Below are 22035 nucleotides of genomic sequence, written 5' to 3' on the forward strand. Positions count from 1 at the left end.
GCAGGAATGAGGTCAAATTTTGTGCCAGAGGTGCAGATTTGCAGCCTGTTTCTTCTTTTACTTTATGACACACTGTCACAACTGTGTATTTAAACGAAAAGACTGTAGAAAGCACTTATGTGCATATGGTTCTCTAAGTACAGGAACATGGACAAGAGCCCATGAATAGATGTATAAAACACATTTTCTGAAATAATGCAGTGGGGTGTCTTCACTTTTGTCAGTCTCTGCTTTCAATTTCTCTGTGACCACAATGGATTTCTTAGCTCAGAAATGTAGATACTCTGTCCGGGTGTCACCACAGATGGCAAACAGAATGGTGGAATCTGCAAGGGGCATCCTGAATAAATTCCTCCCAGACATCTATATCTACACAGATCATATGAAGGGGGTCAGCTCTGGAAAGTGAGTATTCAGAATTTACAGGAAACAGACACGTAATTCTGCATTTGTTCATCTGCTAGGGTGTCCTGATCTAATTTTACTGAGTTTTAGATCACAATCTTCTATTTTGTTGACTTGAAATAAATATTTCTCACAAGGAAAAAAAAGGGTGATTCACTAGATACATTTGTTTTATTTATATAACAGGGATAGAAGTGTGTTTTCTTAAACAAGGAATGCAATATATAATTACTGGCACTAAAGGCAAATTGAGCTCCCTTCATATTTAAATCTGTTGCTTTGAAGAGAGATTAAGATCAAAGGTATGTTGAGGAAACCAACACTCAAAGCTGACTGTACACCTTCTGATGGAAATGGTAATATTAAGGATGGGACCGAGGCGTCTTAAGGAAGTGTTAAAGCAGTATGGGTTGTCCTCTGCTGAATGGCTGAAGGAGTGTCTTCTCACTAGTGAGGACTGAAAAATTAATTTACTGTACTTCCACTTCTGGCAGAAGACAGAAGTGGTGGATGCAGTTCAGACAATTTTGCTGGTATCTGTCATCTCTGTTGTCCTCTTGTCATTCTTCCTTGAGGTTAAAAGATTCTGGATAACTCATTTGTTTGCATTCTGTCTGTATGGTCAAATGCAGGCATGCATGTTTTCTTTCACTGTTTCTGATTTTTGAAATATTACCTTAAAATTTGTTAGATTCAAAAGTTTACAAACCTAGGAATTGTTAAATATTTTTTTAGTATTTTTTGTCTTTTCCAATCCTTCATCTTTTTTAATATCCCAGGTTTGTAACTAATGGCTCCAGACTGTTTAATAGGATCAGAATTGTAAAAATTTTTCTGGGAGCTGTGTGGTTTTGGGGTCTCAATTTTTTGTTCATCTGTTTATAAAATTTAAAAAGTCAAATGAATTGGGACAGCAACATTATTTTTACTACATGTAGCTCATGAAGAGGGATAAACAACAGCTTGGGAAGAGGAACTGAATCCATTTCAACATGGCTGGATTTCTGATGCTACTGTGTTGTGACATTCATCTTAAGTATGAGTCCAGTATGACACCAGTATCCCTGATATTAATTGGTCTAATCTTGCTAAATATTGAGGTTTAAGGGGAAAGAGCTGAAGACTTAAAGGAGGGTCGTTTTGGTTTTGAATGTCACAGAGAAGAAACACCAGATGCCTTTGAAATGTTTATCAAACACAAATAAATGTGAAAGATACCCTCCTTTATTAAAAAAAAAAATAGCATTTCTGAGATGGATGGCTTTTTATTTTCTTTTTAGTTTTTCCTGTTTGAAGAGTTTGGCCCAGGAAAAGCCAGCATAGAGGGCTTTGTGGCAAGTGGTACTGGGTTCGACTTTTAAATACTGCTGTTAATTTTCTTTTTCCAGAGTGAATCTATTCTATCAACCAGGACGTTTGTCATCCTATAGGAGGAGCTGTTTATGACTTGAAGTTCTTGGCTCATTACTCCAGTTTCATCCTTAAATCAAATGCACTTTTTCCCTTTCTTTCAGATCACCAGGTTTTGGCATGTGTCTTACTGCAGAAACCATCAATGGCACTATTCTCAGTGCTGAGCTAGCCTCAAACCCTCAGGGCCAGGGAGCAGCTGTGCTTCCTGAGGAACTGGGCCAGAATTGTGCTAAGCTGCTGCTTGAGGAGGTCTACAGAGTAAGTGGCCAATGTGTTTTGCGTATATAGATGTAAGGGAAGGAGGTGATAAAATTGGTAAAGGGATGGGTGGTTTGGTGGTACCCTCAGACACGCTCAGATCCAAACAGACAAATGATCTGATGCTGCCAGTGTCTTCATCCAGGTAAAAAGCAGTTTTGAACGGTTCCTTTAACAGTGTAATCACTTACTGGGGTAAGTTATTTCCAGTGTCTAATATGTGTTATTTTGAAACATGGGACTGGGAAATTCTTCTTCTGTTGCTTTTTGTCTGCAATGGAATTCAGTTAGCTTTGTGTGGGCTGCTAATTTTTAAAATAAGATAGATTGGTAATATAGTCAGTGCTTCTAAACTAGTGGTTGGAATGGGACATTATGAGTAGAAGAACATAGGAGGGAACAGAAGGGGGAAAAAACCCAGCAGGCCTCCATGTTGACCACTTTGTGATGATGATGACAAAGTCAAACGTGCTGAGAATTGTTGGTTGTATGAAGAATTGGCTGAATGGGTCGTTGGAAGGGAGCGAGGATGGTGTTTACTTAGGAATTCTAAGTGCATCGCAGTTTTCTTCAGCATAGCTTTTTTCCTTAATTAAAATGATTTTCAGATGTGGCAAGAATTTTACAGATGAGCAGCTTTCAGTCTTGCAAATGACTTGGCAGATAGCACCCTGATGAGTTTCTAATTTAATAAAGAACCTTCCAGCCACTTTGTTTTGTATCTCCACAAATATTAAAATAACTTGTTTTTCAGTATTGATAAAATACGTTTGGCCTTTAGGAGGCAGTCATCTACAAATTTTACTCATTATTTTAAAAACCAAGTAGTTACTCTGTACTGTAATAACCTGTCTGACTTTGCAAAGCATTAAGACTGCCATTATTGAGATTCTGTATTAGGGAATGTAGTTAATTACAAAAATGCCCCTCAGCCTCATAAATCACATCCATACCTGTGACAGATTGTTCATCTGTGCCCATATTATTTTTCCCTTTCCCTGCTGCAAATCCTTCATCTGTTTGAATTATCATCTGGTCACTTTTTCCAGTCTTCCATTAATATTTTTTCTTTGTTTATACAGTATATGCACTGTGTTGCTGAAGAACTTTTCTAGCCCAGGTTTCTTATCTCATAGAAATGCCACCAACAGAATCTTCTTCCTGGGTTTCTGGGTACAATCTAGACGCCCGGCATTTGAAAGTCCAGCATGTGTGGAGACTGTAGTCACAACTAGTGACTGAAACATACATCTGTTTCTGGAATTATGTAGTGTCACGTAGCTGTTTTTATTTCAGGGGTAAATTGTACAAATCTTTTGGTACATCTGTTGCTTCGTGTAAATGTCTTGGAAAATATCTTCAGGTAGTCAGATGTCCAGAGACATCAAAAATCCAGCTTCCACATACTTTTATTAGCAGCAATAGGTATTTTTTTCCCTTTGGAAGCAGTTCAGCACTTGACAGATTAAAACTAGTGGGGGAATTTGTCCAGATATTATGCTTTGCATAGAGTCAGATGTCAGAGAACTTATGAAATGGAAAGGGCTGGAAAGGCCTAAAGCAAGTAACTTTCTCCTTTAGTGTACTGCAGCCATTTCAATATGATGAGTCAAATTCTGCAAAGGGCAGTAAGGCTCTCAAGGCAGCAGGAAAAAAACATTTGAGGAGGAAGCAGGGTCAGGCAAGTCTTTGAATCATAAAGTAATAGGCTACCAGGTTTCGGTGTCTTTGAGGATCAGATTCTGAGTGAGTGGGGTTGTTAGCTGTGGCTTGCTATGATACTGCTGGTGCTCCTGGAAGACTCTTTTATGTGTGGGTGTCTTATGTGTGGGTGACTGAAAAATGCAGTGCAGACTACAGGCTGTTTGTCCTTCACTACAGCAGCTCACTGTGGAAAAATTCTAGTTTGCTAGCATTTTTGGCTATTGTGCTAGTTATCTATTGGAGTGCTTAGCCGTTATTTAGTGAATTCCCCTCTCCCTCTACCATAGGCAATATGATGTGTATCATTATGTAGTTTTCAGAATACACATTTGAATTTATGTATGATATGTGGTCATACAGTGCCAGCCTGAATGTTGAAAGAGAAGGTTACTTTCTCATTTTCTTTCTTTTGTATTTTTTGGGGGTTAGTTTGTTTTTTGTTTTGGGATGGGCTTTTTTAGAGTGTTTGGGTTTTGGACATTTGGTTTTTTGTGGGTTTTTTTTTGTTTGTTTGTTTTTATTAGGTCTGTTTGATTTAGTGCTGAACCCAGAGAGGATATAAAAACATGTTGCAAAGTGTGCAGTGTTTGTTTAGGTTTAATACACTATTTTTTTTATGTTTGCCTAGATAATATGTTTAATGAAACTAAAAATTTGAGAAAGCAAGAATAGATTGCTCTGAATGGGCAGTCTCTATATCCCATGTCTTTTTACGCCAACCTACTTGTTGAATACAGGGCTCAAGGGAGAATTTATTTTCTTGTGTTTAGATCTTCTCTTTATGAGATTATTTCATCATCTGTGTTTTTGCCAGTAGGTACTATGCTGTGGGAGCCAGGGAGGGTTGACCAGACAAGGGCAGTCTGAGAGCACTGGAGACAATTAAAAGGGATCACCTTTAGGTGTTGGGATCACCTAAATCTGCTGGAGTTCATTACTGTTGAAAGGGGTCCAGGGATGTTTCATAAAGCGCTTGCTATTGTGTAAACTTTACCACCTAGGAAATCTAAGGATTTGAGTCTTGCTAAATGTTCTTTTATTAAGCCTTCAAAAGGAAATTAAATAGGTTGTATGATTCTTGGAATCAGCAGAACTTTTTTGATGCACATTTGTTGATGGAAAGATGTCAGAGCTAATTGACTAATGATAAGTGGCACAGTGCCTTAATTGCAGTGGCTCTGCAAGAGGGGACAATGGAGTGACTGATTAGCATTGTCATTACAAATCCATATGCAGTTCTTTCTGAAGCTTAATTGTAGAAGGCCAGTAAGGATTTTAACTCTTGTCTTTGAAAGGCATTGTTTATGGGAGCTTTATATAGAGAGTAATTGGCAGAATGGAAAGGCCTGGAAGAACTGGAAAAGGATTTAATTTTTATATTCTTTGTAATCATGAAAAATAGGGGAGTTTGTATACCTGTTTGAGGCTGAATTCTTTAATGAAGAAAGGCCGAGTTGCTGGGGGATCTTGGAAGGGCAGGAGGGCTAAGGCTGTTGGATTTATTGAACTAGAGCTAAAATGAGTGAAGGATTTCACTGATGGCGTAATTTTCAAGATGGTCTTACTTCAGTGTAGTAAGGTTCTGCTCCATTATTCTGGAAAAAAACCCCAAATCCCAAAAACCTAAATACAAACCCTCTGCAATAATTTGTTACCCTACACATAACAAATTACTGAGTCCTGCAAATATGTACCGCACAGGTAAAGGGGGAAATTGCATGTATGCCAAAATATAACTAACACTCAATCAAAGACAGGCTCAAGCTCAGAAGAATAAACCTTTTTGAAACACTGTTGTCCAATACACAGAGTTGTGATATTTGTATGTACAAGTCAGCTGTAGTATTTGTATAACATGTAAAAATGGATGGGATTTTAAGTGATCTATGTCTAATTGTCACAACTAGCTGGATCTGGCTCTATAGTCAGTGTAAACAATAATGGAGAAACTGCCATAAACTGAATTAATACAGTCTAGAAGCTGCGTTCTACATTGATAATGAGTGCCAGCTATTTTGGAACAAATGTTTTTGGCTCCGACTTTGCCCATCCCATTTCTTTTGGGAGTGTTGTTTTTAATTTTTCACTCTTGGGTAAGCAGGTGGATTGATAGAAAAAGGCTTGGCCTCCTTGTGAGTGTTAAGTCCTTCATTTGGCAGAAGTTACTGTTCAGTCATTAGATTACAAGTAATCACTTAATGTCACTGTCTAGGAACTGCCTATGTAGGAATGGTGTTACAAATGAGTGGTTTAGATCACTTAAATCACTGGCAAAAGTAGCAACAAAAGCAAGTTTTTGTATAAATTTGTTGACGTGCAACAAAGTTTGATGGCAAGGTTCACTATTGCTTACTATACAGATGAAGCACATAAAGAAAAATTGGATTAGAATGAATCTACAATGATTTATGCAGAGAACGGGAATGCAAAAGGGTAAGGATGGAAAAGGATGATGCTGCAGAAGGAGTAAGGGAGATCCTCCCTTTGGGTCCCAAAAGTGGACCCCTTGCCAAATGTACCCTCAGACTTGATCAACGATTTGTCTAAAGGATGTAGCAGCATTTAATCATTGACTACTGGAATGTTGACACAATCAAATACTTCTGTAAAGTGCATGTGCACCAGTGCACACAGTATGGGGAACAAACAAGATGAGCTAGAGACCTGCATGTAGTCACAGGCCTTTGATCTTATTGTGATTACAGAGACATGGTGGGATAGTTCATGTGACTGGAATGTTGTCATAAAGGAGAGACAGTCCAGGAAGACAGGGTGGCGGACTTGTCCCCTGTGTGAGGCAACACCTGGAACATATTGAGCTCTGTCTTGGGTTGGATGATGAGCTTATGTGTCAGGATAAAAGGGCAGACTAGTAAGGGAGACACTGTTGTGGGTGTTTGCTGCCTGATCAGAAGGAGGAAGCAAATGAGGCCTCCTACAGGCACCATGAAGCAGCCTCAACATCACAGGCCGTGGTTCTTTTGGGGGACTTAAACTACCCTGACATCTGCTGCAGAACCAGCACAGTGAAACACAAACAGCCCAGGAGGTTCCAGGAAAGCACTGATGACAATTTCCTGACACAGGCAGCGGAGAATCCCACAGGGAATGGTGTGCCGCTCAACTCATACTAACAAACAGGGAAGGCCTTGCTGGAGGTGTGCAGTGTGGAATTCAGTACCTCATCCTCAGCAGGATGAGGGGAAAGCAGGGCAGTAAGTTTACAACCATGGACTTCAGGAGAGCTAACTTTAGCTTCTTCAGGGAGATCTTCGTGGAGAATGTCATGGAAACAAGCCTCACAGGGTCCAAGAGACCTTGAAGGGTGCAAGAGAGTTGGTTGATATTCAAGGATCACTTTCTCCAGGCTCAAGAACAATGCGTCCAAACGTGCAAGATATCAGGCAAAGGGGAAAAGAGACCTGATGGATAAATAAAGAACTCCTCTCATTATCAAGGGTAAGCAGGAAATACACAGGAGCTGTAAGCAGGGTCAGGTCACTTGACATGAATATAGAGAGGTTGTCAGAGTAAGTAGAAATGAGACAAGGAAAGCCAAGGTCCACCTGGAATTAAGTCTGGCAAAGAGTGTCAAGGACAACAAGAAGGGCTTTTTCAAATACATCAATAACAAAAGATAAAAGGATAATATGGGCCTGATACTAAAAGGGAGGGGGACTGTGTTAACACAGGACACAGAGGGAGCAGAGTTAGTGAATGCTGCCTTTGTACAAATGCCTCCTCAGTGAGTTCACTGACGATACAAAGCTGGGAGGAGTGGCCGATACCCCAGAGGGCTGTGCAGACCTTCAGAAGGGCCTTGACAGGGTGGAGAGATGGACAGAGAGGAACCTTCTGAAATGCAACAAAGGCAAGTGCAGGGTCCTGCATGTGGGGAAGAAAAACCCTGGGCACCGCAACAGGCTGGGGGCTGATCTGCTGGGAAGCAGCTCTGTGGGAAAGAAAAACCTGGGAGTCCTGGTGGACAACACTGAGCCAGCAGTGTGTCCTTGTGACCAAGACGGCCAATGAGGGCATTAGGAAGAGCATTGCCAGGAGGTTGAGGGAGGTGATCCTGCCCCTCTACTCAGCCCTGGGGAGGCCACATCTGGAGATTTGTGCCCAGTTCTGGGCTCCTCAGGACAAGAGAGACATGGAGCTCCTGGAGCAAGTCCAGAGGAGGATGACAAAGATGATTAAAGGACTGGAGCATCTCTCTTATGACAAAAGGCTAAGAGAACTGGGCCTGTTTGGCACTGAGAAGAGATGACTGACAGGGGATCTTTCTAATATATCTAAAGGGAGGATGCCAGGAAGATGGATCCAAGCTCTTCTTGGTGGTGCCAGGCAATAGGGCCAGAGGCAGTGGACAGAAACGAATGCGCAGGAAGTTCCACCTGTATATGAGGAAGATATTTTTACATATCCTTTACAGTGCAGGTGATTGCACACTGGAACAGATTGCCCAGAGAGGCTGTGGAGTCTCCCTCACTGGAGATATTCAAGAACTGTCTGGATGCAATCCTGTGCCATGTACCCTGGGGTGGTCCTGCTTGAGCAGGGAGGTTGGACCAGCTGATCTGTTGTGATCCCTTCCAGTCTTTAACATTCTGTGATTCTGTGACTAACATTTACAAAATGATTCGGTAAGATTTACTATAAGCACAGTAGTAACTTAGTTGTAAATTAAGAGATGGCAACGTTCATACGACACTTGCTGTAATGTACTAAGATCAATTCATACATGCACAGACATAGACACAAAGAAGTATATGAAAAGGATAAAAATTCCCCTCAAGTTTAGTAAAGTATTTAGGTCAGATGCCTCTGTACCTGTCAACAGGTGAAGGGTTAAGCTTTGAGGGTTGAGTGTATCAGCCCAGGCCCTGTCAACAGCTTTTGGTGATTGTCCTCCAAGATTTGGAGACTTGGGGGTTGTTGAGCTTCAAGAGCTGTACCACTTAGAGGGAGGCACTGGTGCAGCCTGCTGTGGTCCAGGAGAACTCAAGGACCCTCACTTAGTACTGCTGCCTAAAGGGTTGTGAGATGCTTGGCTTTAGCCTTCTCTCTCCATCCTGGCCACAATCTGGGTCAGTTGTTACTGAAATTTTCCTCAAAAGGTACAGTAACATTAGTATTGTTCCACCTGGGCTATGATTTAGACAAAAATAATGTTCCAAGGCTGTTCATTAGAAAACAGCAGTTCGTTAGGCAGAAGTTCCTAGGAACAGACTGTTTCTGATAAGCTCAAGATGAGCTTAACTGCCCAGGAGCCATTAATCAAGGTCAATGTCTAATGAGAATTCCTGAGGAGATCGTAGAGTGGCCCAAGGGGACAGGGGGGAGTGCACCACCACAAATGGGGATAACAGATTGCTACTGCACAGCAGTACTGGGGATGACTGACTCGCTGCAGCAAGAGAGCTCTTGCTGCATGTAGGACATGGTGGATGCATTGTGTTTTGATATATTGCTTAGGACATGTTTGTCTCCATGCTGACTGAAGCTTTTGTATAAATTTGATTACAAAAACATTTTATAATGTCTTCAGCTGTAGAGAAACAAAAAACCAAGCACAGAAAATGTAAAATTTTCATCCAAATAACGAGCATTTTTGAATTATTAACTGAACTACAAATGCAGACAGTCCAGTGTCATGAGTACTCCTTACCAAACTCTTATCTGCTTCTTGTACATGTTTCTCATTGGCAAATACAACTGGTGAGACCTGTGGCTCTAGATTGCACCAGCAAATTCTGCAGATACCCTGTTCACTCAAGATAAAGCACAATTTTTATCGGTCCCATAGAAGGCATTAGGTTGAGTACGTGAACTTCACTTTGATATGGCAAGTTCACACAGTTAAAAGGCCAAGTACTGCTGTAAGAGCATGTTTTGGAGTTGTGTCATGGTAGTGAATGTTATAAAGCTACTTATTTCGCTGTGGTGTAGTTAGTTGTATGAAATGCAGAGACTTTTTCAGAAGAATGGAGCTGAGGCTTGTCACACAGAAGCAAGGCCATCTCGAAAATTAAATCTTCAGTATCTCCCCTTGGAAAGGTTCTCCTTTCTGTCTCTCACTGAGTAAATGTGCCGAGGTTGTCACATTGACTGATTTTCTTAATCTATCTAGTGCAAAATTTATTGACTTTTTGGCTAGTGTTATCTCTTGAAATTATGATAGGTTGCCTTCCTTGTCGACAAAGGTAACTGTCAGTTTACCTCATTACAGAACTTGGTTTTAGAAAGATGAGGTTTTAGTTTCATTCTCTTCAGAGACCCTATTCAGAGGACTTAGCATTAGGCCTGATGCAGCAGAAAACTGTTCATAGATTTCATGTGGCTGTGGATCAGTATGAATATAAGGACAGTCCAATATAATCAGATATTTTTTCTGTTTTCAGTGGTTTTGCATAGCAGTAGTTGGTAAATTCTCTCTACAGCAGTCTTGACTGGAAGTATCCCTTTAAATTTATATTCCAGCTTTGTAAACAATTCTCATTTCTAGTTCTAGTCTTCCGGTTCCAATTAATGTATGCATCATAGTAAACACCTTCCACATACAGTACAATTTACCTTGCATATATGACTTACTACAGTCAAATAGGAGTATGTGTAGTTCTACTTAATTTTATGTATGGCTCGCTCACTTAGCAATAAAAAAAATCTTCCATTTTAATTATGGAGGGGAAATGTTTTACAAATGTAAACCCACAAAAGTTAGCAGCAAATGTTTTTGTGGATAAGTGCTAAATAACTTTTAACTTGCTTGTTTGCACCTGCTAACACTGAACTATTTGTCCAAAGGTAACTATCATTATCATAAAATGCTGGAATTCATGGTATCTTCAAAGGCATATGAACTAGAGCTAATACCTCTTTTCAATTTACTGCAAAGAAATTCTTCAGTGTCTACACTCTGGGATGTTAAAACAGCTTAGGAGGGATGTTTAATGTGACCTTCTTACTGGGTTTTGTTTTAGTTCTGTTCCTTTCCCAGCCAGCCATGTGAAATGAATTTGTCATTGTTAAAAAATCTAGATTTTTATCTTCTTGGCCCTTAAAAATTGGGAGTGGTATTTCAGCCTTTTAAGTGTATATTTTGCCTTTGTTACTCTCCTCTCATCTAAATTTCTGGTTTGTACAGAGATTAATTATTAAAACATTTTGGTTTGCAGGGAGGCTGTGTAGATTCAACAAATCAGAGCCTTGCTCTGCTCCTTATGACCCTTGGACAGCGGGATGTTTCCAAAGTCCTGTTGGGACCTCTATCTCCATATACGTAAGTTGTTTTGTTCAGTTAAATTACACAGTCGTGTTTTAATTCACTAGTTTTGTTGCACACAGCTATTTTTATATATGGAAGACTTTGCCTGTGGTTACAAATAGAACAACTTGTACCTGACTTCAAATGAGACAAGTGGTGTAAGTTGCCTCGAGTTTGTTTCTACGTGTTAGATGAGTCCCTTACTGTTCTATATTATTCCTGTTTCTGAGAATTGCAGAGACAGGATTTATTGATGGTTCTTGACCTGGAATGTATGTGTACATCAGTTTGCTTTTTGGTGCCTAGTATACACCGCTATGTTTTCCCTAGTACTCTCTCTGTAGCTGTCTCATTGTCGTATTTCAAAGGGCTAGTCAAACTCTAAAGCTGTGATTTTTCCTATAAAACAGCTTAAGACTTCAGTTCATGGAGCTATGTGCTATTTCAAGGTTTTATCAAGGCAGCAGGTCCTTCAGTCTCAGTTTTTACTTAAGATTTGTCTGCAGCTGTTAGATGTTCAGAGGATAGAAAGAAATAAATTTCTTATATTGCTGGTTGTAAACACAGGTTACAGAACCACAGAATCATCAAGGCTGGAAGAGATGTCCAAGGTCATCAAGTCCAACTTTTGACTGAACACTATTTCTCAACTAGACCACAGTGCTAGGTCTGGTTGTTTCTTTAACACTTTGCAGATTGTGACTCCACTACCACCATGGGTGGCCCATTTCAATTCTTAACAACCCTTGCAGTGACAAAGCTCTTCCTGATGTCCAATCTGAACCTTCCCTGGTGCAGCTTGAGGCGAATTCCTCTAATCCTGTCACTTGTTGCCTAGGAGAAGAGACTGAGCCCCACCTGGGTACACCCTCCTTTCAGGGAGTTGTAGAGAGCAGTAAGGTCTCCTCTGAGCCTCCTTTTCTTCAGGCTAAACACGCCCAGCTCCTTCAGCTGCTCCTCATGGGACTTACTCTCTAGACCCTTCACCAGCTCCATTGCCCTTCTCTGGACGCGCTCCAGCACCTCCATGTCTTTCTTAGAGTGGCCCAGAACTGACCACAGGATTCAAGTGTGGCTTCACCAGTGCCGAGTACAGGGGAACAATCCCTGCCCTGGTCCTGCTGGCCACACTGTTGCTGTCAGGATGCCATTGGCCTTCTTGGCCACCTGGGCACACCCTGGCTCATGTTCAGCTGCTGTCGCTGATGCCCTGAAGATTTTTTGCCTTTTCTTTTATACCCCTGTTATACCTTTTTACAACTTCTGTATTCCTAGTGCTTTTGCCTACATTCTTGGACTTGTTTGTCAAGCTAAGAGACTAAACATTTTAGAAGCTTCGTAGCTAGGGATCACTGTGCCCCAGACCCCAAGGTCCTCTCCAGAACACATTCTGTATACCAAGATAGAACCGTCCAGGGGAAGGTTCCTTGGGGAGGGGGGCTCACCTGAGCCTCTCATTGGGGAATCTTTGATAGATATGCTAATTAGTAAAACCTATAATGTTATACCTGATCTTTGGGGGCAGACTGGGGCAGGGTGCATCTTGATGTATATGACCTGGACGTGTGCACCTAAGGATCCTTAAAATAAAGGTAAAATCCCTTTTCCACTTCTAACAGTGTATGACTCTTGATTTTAAGACCAGGAAAAGGCATCATCACCAGCACCCCCAGGTCCTTTTCCTGTGGGCAGCTTTGCAGCCACTCTGCCCCGGCCTGTGGCATTGCCTGGGGTTGTTGTGACCGAAGGACAGGACCTGGCACTGGGCCTTGTTGAACCTCATACAATTGACCTCAGCCCATGATCCAGCGTGTCCAGATCCCTCTGCAGAGCCCTCCTACCCTCCAGCAGGTCAACACTACCACCCATCTTGGTGTCATCTGCAAACTGACTGAGGGGGCACTCAATCCCGTTGTACAGGTCATTGATGAAGAACTGGCCCCAGTACTGAGCCCTGGGGAACACCACAGGTGACCGGCCACCAGCTGGATGTAACTCCATCCACCACCACTATCTGGTCCCAACCATACAGACATACCCAGAGAAGAGGGCACCCATCCAAGCCATGAGCTGTTACTATAGTTCCCTGGGTCCTCCTTCTGACTCTTCTGATATAAGCACCACACTGGCCCACCTTCAGTCCTCTGGGACCTGCTCATTTAGCCAGGACTGATGCTACATAATGGAGGGCAGCTGGTGAGCGCTTCTGCCAGCTCCCTCAGTACCCTTGAATGAATACCATCCTGCCCCATAGACATGTGAGTGTCTAAGCTGTACAGCCAGCCACTAACTAGATCCTCCTGGGGTACAGGAGATCTGTTCTGCTCCCTGTACCCCAGCTCAGGGGGCTGGTTGCCCTGAAGATAACAGTCTTACTGTTAAAGACTGCAGCAAAGAAGACATTAGGATCTCAGCCTTTTCTTCATCCGTGATGACAATGTTCCTCTCCGCGTCCAGTAAAGCATGGAGATTTTCCTTGGCCCTCCTTTAGTCTTTATTGTATTTATAAAAAGACTTTTTATTATCTTTCACAGCAGTGGCCAAATTGAGTTCCATGAGAAAATGGTTAGGGAAACAGCAACCATTATCAAAAATTTAATTTATCAGACTTGCAAGTGATTTACTAGATCACAGTTATTTCTAGAGACTGAGCAGTTATTCTTTAATCAAATGAAGGGAGGTTTATTTATCTGACAATGGCATCAAATAATAAGAGTATGAACTGTCCTTTTTCGGTTATCATGGTACCGGTGCTGTATACGTGAAAGGTACAGTACTGTGATAACTGAAGAATGGTGGTGCCATCACATGAGAGCTAAAAATTACCTAACTGCTCTTCTCAACTCCTGGTACCTTGGAAACAACATTCATCAGATTTTGAGGGGAAGACAGGGAAGTGTCCCATTGCACAGAGGGGAAGTAATCCCCTGTAAAGTAAGTATTCATTTGAAAGGTTTTGGAAGAGTAGATATTAGTGTTTGAAGTGCACAGTTAAGCATATGAGACAATCCACTCACTCGTCATTGTGAGTATTTTAAAATTTTTTTACCTTTTTTTGTTCTGTGAAAATCAAGCAAATGCACTAGTTTATTTTGTAAGCAGGCAGAGTTCAAGTTGGTGTGTTGTCAGTCTCCCAAGCTAGGTGTATGCAGCAGGGATAAAGGTCAAGAGTACACATATTGAAGCAGCAGGTCATAAAATCTGTCATTCCATGAGAATCTGTGACTCATCAGTCCCATGAGGGTCTGTTCAGGTAGAATGCAGCTTTTTATGCAGCACCCACATGCCCTCAACTAGGGCTGCTTATAAAGGACTGGTATATTTGGCTCCCAAGCAACTCATTTGATACACAACCTCATGAAGTAAATTGCAGTACGGTCACATTCCCCATCCTTGCCTCTTCTTTTCTCTCTCAGAGCTGTGACATCTCTGCATTTAGCACTTACATCCTACAGAATCTGAAGCTATTTAAAAGCTGTGTTATGCTAGATTGGCTTCCCTGTCCAGCATAATATAGGATGAATGTGACAGTTCAGTTGGCTGCTGAGAACACCAGGGACAAAGTGCTTTGGAGTATCCCATCAGAATGAGGGAATTTCTTTGAGATCTTTGTATTTTCATGGGATGCATCTGTTGCCTCAACTAAGGATGGGAGGTGGAAGGGCAGGCAACACCATGAGCAGGGCTGTCCTGAGTGGCATTGGGGCTACCAGTCTGTATGACCAGCAGCTATCTGCATTACCCCTTCCTTAGCATCCATATTTCACAGAAGTGAGTGCCTTTCTGTCAAGCTGGGCTTAAAACTGTATGCAGGGTGCTGGCCATGCCACTAACTCACAGAGGTCAGTCTGGCAGGACAGACCTGTCTGCATGCACGTGGATCAGCATGAGCCAGGGTTACGGGAAGGACAGCAACAGGAAAGCCTGAGTGTCCCAACCCTTGGCTTTGGAAGGGTTTAGGAGTTTCAAGAGGTGGGGTTAGGGTGCCTCTGCCCAGCCAAGCTGATGGTTTTAGTTGTTCCTCTGACTGGGGGTGCCCACCCTCAGTTCCTCAATCTGTGTCCGCCTTGGAAGGTCTCTGGTAGGACTCAGGAGAGCAGTGCTGGGGCTGCCAGTGCTGCCAGGCAAAGCCCTGTGCAGGCCCCAGGGCAACTGAGCCAAGAATGCACTGCTGGTGCACAGGTCTTCTCTCACAGTGGTCTGTTAGTTGGTTGCTTTGCCCAATACATGAAGTTCTTGTGTACTTTTTGGTAATCCTTAGCAGGCTTTGGGGAAAAGACAGCACTTAGATGAACAGGCTTTTTACACTTGTTGTTGTTGGCTGTAAGACCTCCAGTGTGGCTCATGTAGCTGTCTGTGCACCTAAGGAGCAGTGTTCAGCTCTGCCTTGTTCTTGCCTGAACACACAGCGTAAATTTTCAGCAAAATAAACCTTCTTTGTACTTTTCACCCCCTCTCTCATTCCTCCAGCCTGTGCCTGTGTGGTTGGTACAGCCTGCACTATTGTTTGAGGTGCTCACCCGTGACCCAGACCAACCTCAGAGCTAATACAGACTTGCCTTCCGTCACATACCCCTACCTTCCTGCCTCTTTCTCTCCTATTTTCAGGGCTCATACCACTTGTGCTTCTACTGCTACAACACAAAGCTGGCCTTTTGCTGGTTCTACATTCTCCCCTGATGTCCCCAGGCAGCCTCCCCTTCGCTTGCACTCCAATGTACATGGGGGCTGATACTTTTCTCACTCTGCCTTTATTCAAAAGGGAGAAGAGGCAGAGATGCAGGGTAGCCCAGCTATGTGCAAAGAGAGGTATGGACTGAACTGATCCCACAAACATGTTGCAGAGTTTGCTGATCACTGTTAAGGATTATTCTCTGAGTCTCTGGCTCCACACTGCCTCTAGGATTTGTACAGTTTATTCTGTGCCCTCCTTGCAGTTCAGCATTCCACTCCTGCTGTTTTGGGCTTGGCTGCTTTCTTGTCACACTGCCAGAGCCCTGTGAGATGACCCAGCTAAGGAGAAGGCTGATACAGAGTTTGTTGCCTGTCAGCTTTATTGAAGCAATTACGCCAGCATATGCCCATTTGCCTATTACAGCTGCAACCAGAAACCTTGCAATTGGCATGGAAGAAAAGGTATTTTTCAGTTATTCCTTTCAACTGTTAATCCGTTTGAGAAATGAGAGAGCTGGTGTCTGTGCTGAGGCAAGTTATCAGTCCAGAAGGTGCAGTAGAAAGTATACATAGCATTGGGAGCAATGTTCCCACATTCACCCTGCAGAGGAAGAATGTTCCCACAGTCACCCTGCAGAGGAATTCAGCAGATTGCCCCAGAGATGTCAGATCATCCGAATGTCATTCCATGTCATATCATTACCAGTATAGGTAAAGCATCCTCTCTTTTTCTGGGTCCTGCCATTTTCCTCTCTTCCTGTGCATATATCTGATTGCAGGAGCAGCAGCATGCCCAGTTGAAGTGTATAAAGCAATTTTGCTCCTGCAATTTCCATTGTACTTCTTCACAATTTCTGTGAATAGGAGCTGCCAGGAGGCTGTCAGAGGTCGCATGATGTCATAGTGCAGACAGGCCTATGCTTTTGGTCTCCTGCTTCCCATTTTGTGGGTACTTTCTCTTGATTTGTTATAATGATATATGTGTGATTAGCTTGCAATTATGCTTTCAGCATGTAGAGCAGACAAGCCAATGTGTGAACTGGATGTCCACATTCTCTTTCTTTAAATTAAGAAAAGCACATACCAATTGCTGGAGGAGATTAAATCTTTGTTCAGAACTGCAGACTTGCTTGTGGCCATGACTGGAAGAGTCCAAACTTCTGTCTGGAGCAATTACAAATTTTCTTCTGTAATCTTTTGGTGTAATTGCTTGTTCCCTCTTTTGGAGAAGCCAGTAAAAATGTTTTCTTGGCTGTTTTTGGATTTGTTCTTTTTTTATAGTTTTTTGTGTTACTCACCCTCCAGTCAGTGTTTGTTTAGGATCAGTGTGATTGTTTAGTTTCTTTGTGCCTTTCTTTCTGAAATGATGAAAGGAATTTTTTTTTCTGAAAATGAGAAAACAGGAAGAATTCTGAGTCTGAATATAATTCTAATGAAACATTTAACTAAGAAGTGGAGAAGTTAGTAATACAAATCAAACATATGCTTTAGGATCTCTCCTAAAGTATGCACCCAGCCTTTTGGCTATCCCTGTTTAAGTTTTGTTTCTGCTTTAAACATTTGGCAGGGGAAAGGAGGAGAGTCACAGGTTGGCATGGGGTTCACATAGCCCTGATGAAGAGTCAGCATCAGGAGTAAATGACCTTGCCCGGGTACATTTCTCTCCTTTCTTTGTTCTTCCCTCACCATTTTGTCTTGCTGTATTACCAGCCATTCCTCTCTCTGCTTATACAGAGTGCAGAGGTTTCAGTAGGGGTCACTAGCCACTTCTACAACACATGTGAGAAGAGTGTTTGGAGCTTGTAGCCTTGTTTCTCCAATTGAACTAAGCAATATTTTTGCATTTCATTCACCATGCTTATTGCTGGAATCTGTGTTAGTACATAATGCTAAAAGGCTTTCTGTTTTTTTTCTTAAACTGTGTCATTTTCTCTCCCTCAGAATTGAGTTTCTGCGACACCTAAGAAGCTTCTTCCAGATCATGTTTAAAATTGAAACAAAGACCCCTGAGGAAGAGCACGTGGGGGGGGAGAAAGTCTTAATGACGTGTGTTGGCATTGGATTTTGCAACCTCAGTAAAACTATAAGATAAAAAACATCTACAGACTTCAAGAAAGAGAAAATGCTCCAAAGATCTAATAAAATCTACCTGTGTCTACTTATTCTGGCATAGGGAGACCTGTGATGATTCCAGTGCGGGGGTACCCAAGCTCACTGCATGTAAACAATAAAGCTGATTTCAGACTATTTAGATCTGTGCTATTTATAAATGCAATGCCAGTATTCTGTGCTGCTTGGAATGGCTCTCTGGAGTCTGAGCTGACTTGGGACTCTTTGCACTGTATTCCACTGAATGGGACACAAGTGCCTCATGTCACTGTGCTCTCAAGCCTTAATGAGGTGAGTGCTCTGGTTTAATGTATTTACTGATTTCATTTGTAGCTTCTTCTGAAAGGTTTAGATAGAGAGGGAAAAAAAATTGATCAAAACAAGCTTTGCATTTCAAAACAAGTGATCACAACGGAAATATTAGATTCTTTAGGTAATTATGGAGATAATATTGGCATGAAAATAAAAATAAAGGTATGACAGTAATTCTTTGTTTATACATTGCGTGTGTGTAGAATTTGGCAGATGCTCCACTCCTGTTTATATTTACTAAATTCACAGAATCACAAAATAGTCTGAGTTGGAAAGGACCCAGAAGGTTCATTGAGTCCAACTCTTAAGTGAATGGCCTATAGTGGGATCAAATCCATGATCTTAGCATTATTAGCACCATGCTTTAACCAGCTGAGCTCATCTCAGGGTTGCAGTTTCACAGGAAGAATAAAATATCTGTCTGTTATTTTTCCTAATGTTAGAATATTGCAGAAGAGATCACAGCCTGTACTGACTTATTTTAGCCTCTTTTGCAAAGATGGGCATGGGAGATGGGCACCCTCCATGACAGCTTTTGACTTTCCACCTACATTCTTTTTAGGTTTGTTTGGCATGCTATACATGTGGTTCACAATTAGTTGTGAAAAGTAGCAAAAATAACTGTAGGCTTTGAGGGAGAAAAATGTATTCTGTTACACCATCATATTCTGTGTATCTGCTCCCTTTTTAAAGTTCTGATAGTGCTGTATGGGCACTACTTGGATTGATAGATACAAAAAAGTTTCTACTAAATAAATATTTACCCATGAAAGGCCTTTGGTAGATTCCAGGCAAACCTGTTTAAAGTTAAGGCGAAAGTCCTGACACAAGGGAAGAAATTTATATTTGACTCCAGACTATACTTTGTGCGTCTGGAGGAAAATAAAACTGTGTCAAAAGCTGGTACATAGAGCAGATACTAGTGACTGTGTTATAATGGTTTTACGAACTTTATCTGATGCCACTGTAAAGTGGGCATTACCTCTGTAGTATGAAGAATGTATATTGGACCCAAAAAGGACTTTGACAAAGGTCTGATATTTGCTTAGTGTTTTGTTAACTACTGCAGGCCGTGTGAGTCATTTTTTTGCTGTACTTTGTTCTTGTTGCAATCTGTCAGACATCTTTTGGAAAAATAAAGTATTTTTTTCCTACATAAGGTTTTATTTCCCTTTAAAGCAAAACAGACAACAACTGGAAAAAAGAAAGCCTGGAAGGCTCTTTTCTGAGCCTTTCATAAGATAAATGGCTATCTTGAACTGACTCATTAAAAAAAAACAGGTTTGGGAGTTGGCAGAGAGGGACACAGGGAAAGGGCAAAGCCATTCTTAAAATTTACTAGCTTTCCAAAATTTGACTTGCAGCTGAGGAAACCCTAAATAAAACAACAGGATGTGAAATAAAATAACTTGACTATATTTTTTACATTGCAAGTTAGAAAAAGGTAGGTAGGTATGAAAGAATTTACCTTGCTCTCTTCTGTAACTATGTAATGAAAAAACTAGAAATTATGAATTAGAATTACCCAAAATACAAAGAGCCACTGATCCAAAAGGTGAAATGTACATGCTAAAATTAATTGCCACTAGAATAAAAATATTAAGCCTACATTAATTAAAGACTCGAGTTTGTGCCACAGCTCAGATTTCTGAAATTGGCCTAAATAAAATTTGGAAGTATTGTCACAACTTCAAAAATGAAAAGCTTTATTGTTTTTAAGCTTAACTATGAAGCTGTGAGAGTTTTTCCAAATGTTTCCCATTGCACCAGGCATAGAGAAGGCAGTAAGTTGCCCAGGCAGCAGATTCTTCAGCAATAATTATGTCACACAATTACCTGTACTTAACCTCAGTGTTAAAGTTAGACTGGTAACCATTAGCCCTGCTGCAAATTGCATAGCTCTGCAGCACAATGCTTGCTGCAACTCTGAATTTGCTTGTTGCTTTACAGAGATTTTATTTATGAAATAATATGTTTTTCCAGAACAGTCACTCTCTGGAGAAATATTAACAATTCCGGAGGAGGTTTTAAGCACTTTCTTAAAATTATTTGGCCTTCTTATTCTGGGAAAAGTACTTACTAGAAGGAAATCCTGCAGATAAAAGCTGTTTGTTTATCAGCAAAACAGCAATTAACATCTGTTTTGGTGGTCTGATCATAAAAGCAGTAAGATAGTTAATTTTAGAGCTGGACTGAGGAAATTTTTGGTGAAAAATAGTGTTGGTAGCCACAGACTTTATGGTAAAGATGATAGTTACTAGGAGACACATCTTTCATCTCAGTCCATCCATGGCAGAGTAATACTCAGTTAACTTAAATTTGAAGTCATTAGCTGTACATGAATAATCCTGTACTCTTTGAAAAATCCATCAGCACTTTAGTTTATCCCTCTGGGTGAACAGCTCTGATCATAGAATCAGAATGGTTTGGTTTGGAAGATACCTTAAAAATCATCTGGTTCCATCATCCCCCAACCAGGTTGCTCAAAGATCCATTCAGTCTGGCCCTGAACACTTACAGGGATTGGGCATCCACGACTGCTCTGGGCAACCTGTTAGAGCAGCTCACCACCCTTACAGTACAGAATTTCTTCCTACTATCTAATCTAAGTATACCCTCTTTCAGCTTAAAGCCATCACCCCATGTCCTGTCACTACATGCCATTTTAAAAAGTTCCTTTCCAGCCTTCAGGTTCCATTAGGTACTGACTGAAAGGTGCTATAAGGTCTCCACAGAGTCTTCTCGAGGCTGTACAAACCCAAATCTCTCAGCCTGTCCTCATAAGAAGGAGAGGTGCTCCAAACCTTGGATCATCACTATGCCCCTCCTCTGGACTTTCTCCAAGAGGTCCAGGTCTTATGCTGGGGTCCCCAGAGCTGGATGCAGCACTGCAGGTGCAGTCCCACGAGAATGGCAGTCATAGTGGTGATGTGAAAAGTATTTGTAAAATATGCTTTTACGTTGCATCTCCTGCCAATTTGGTAATACCTGTTGTCAAACTTTCTCCTATGGTGCTGTGATTGTAGTTTGACTTCGGTGGTTATGTCAGAAAATTCATGCTAACTTACTGTAGGACAGCTTCTGGAATCAAAGAGATTATACTGGAAGCAAAATTGTTTCATTCCAAGCCAGTGCACTTTACCAAAGGCATATGGGTAGAAGCCAGTGCAATAACTCTCTGGGGAAGTACACAGTAGGTAAATTATCTAGGCCAAAACAGTAAGTACATGGCTGTCCTGGGTAATGTTTTCAAAATCATGTTTATGTTACTGCCAGGGCATAGATATTTTCTCTCTTCTTCCTCTTCCCCATGGGTGATACGGATTTTGTTTCAATCCACAGAGGCGTAATTCTCTGCTTGAAAACTCTGACATTCACTTCCCTATTTCTCTTAATCATGCTCTTGAGACAGAAACCAGAGGAAAAAAAGACAAACAAGAAAAGAATGAGTTTTCAGGATGCATAATTTTATCTATGAGTTTATTTCCTTTTTTTTTTTTAATATTGTATGGCCATCTCCACACTTTTATTTTGTATGTCTGATGTATGTCCACTTCTATTTAATCTGGCTCCTGAGGGATCCCAAGTGAGACACACAACTGTGTCAGGGCAACTCTAAACAAAAGAAAAATGTGGAAGGAGTATTGCAGTTACTGCTTAGGTCTTGGTAAGCTATGTCTTAAAAGATCACTCATGATGGGATATATAGAGTCTTCCTTATGCCTGATCTATGAGCAACACTGAAAAGCTCTGAAAAACACCTATAACCTGTTGTCAGTGAGAGGGATAAAAAGACAGAAAGTCCTGCAGGGAAGATAGCATGTGGGCTGAACTGCACAGTGACAGCATTGTATGAGTAACAGGAGTAAGTCATGCACTGTGTCAGAGCATCA

The 22035-nt window shown here is 41.4% G+C and overlaps 1 protein-coding gene across 3 annotated transcripts in view; it reads left to right on the forward strand.

The window, feature by feature from the left end:
• Positions 1–19296, forward strand: part of RCL1 (RNA terminal phosphate cyclase like 1) — a 31203-nt gene extending 11907 nt beyond the window's left edge. For 2 of the 3 annotated variants that reach the window (XM_008632545.2, XM_017732799.1), the window contains exons 6-9: positions 280–405; positions 1920–2076; positions 10959–11062; positions 17663–19296. In XM_008632545.2, the coding sequence (XP_008630767.1) occupies positions 280–405; positions 1920–2076; positions 10959–11062; positions 17663–17813 (538 nt within the window). In that variant the 3' untranslated portion in view covers positions 17814–19296. Of the gene's footprint in view, positions 1–279; positions 406–1919; positions 2077–10958; positions 11063–11885; positions 11914–17662 lie in introns of those variants that run through there. The other variant, XM_017732798.1, reaches the window with a different exon arrangement.
• The last annotated feature ends 2739 nt before the right edge of the window (positions 19297–22035 follow it).

This window comes from Corvus brachyrhynchos, unplaced genomic scaffold, assembly GCF_000691975.1.
Source record: "Corvus brachyrhynchos isolate BGI_N302 unplaced genomic scaffold, ASM69197v1 scaffold194, whole genome shotgun sequence".
Lineage (NCBI taxonomy): Eukaryota > Metazoa > Chordata > Aves > Passeriformes > Corvidae > Corvus > Corvus brachyrhynchos.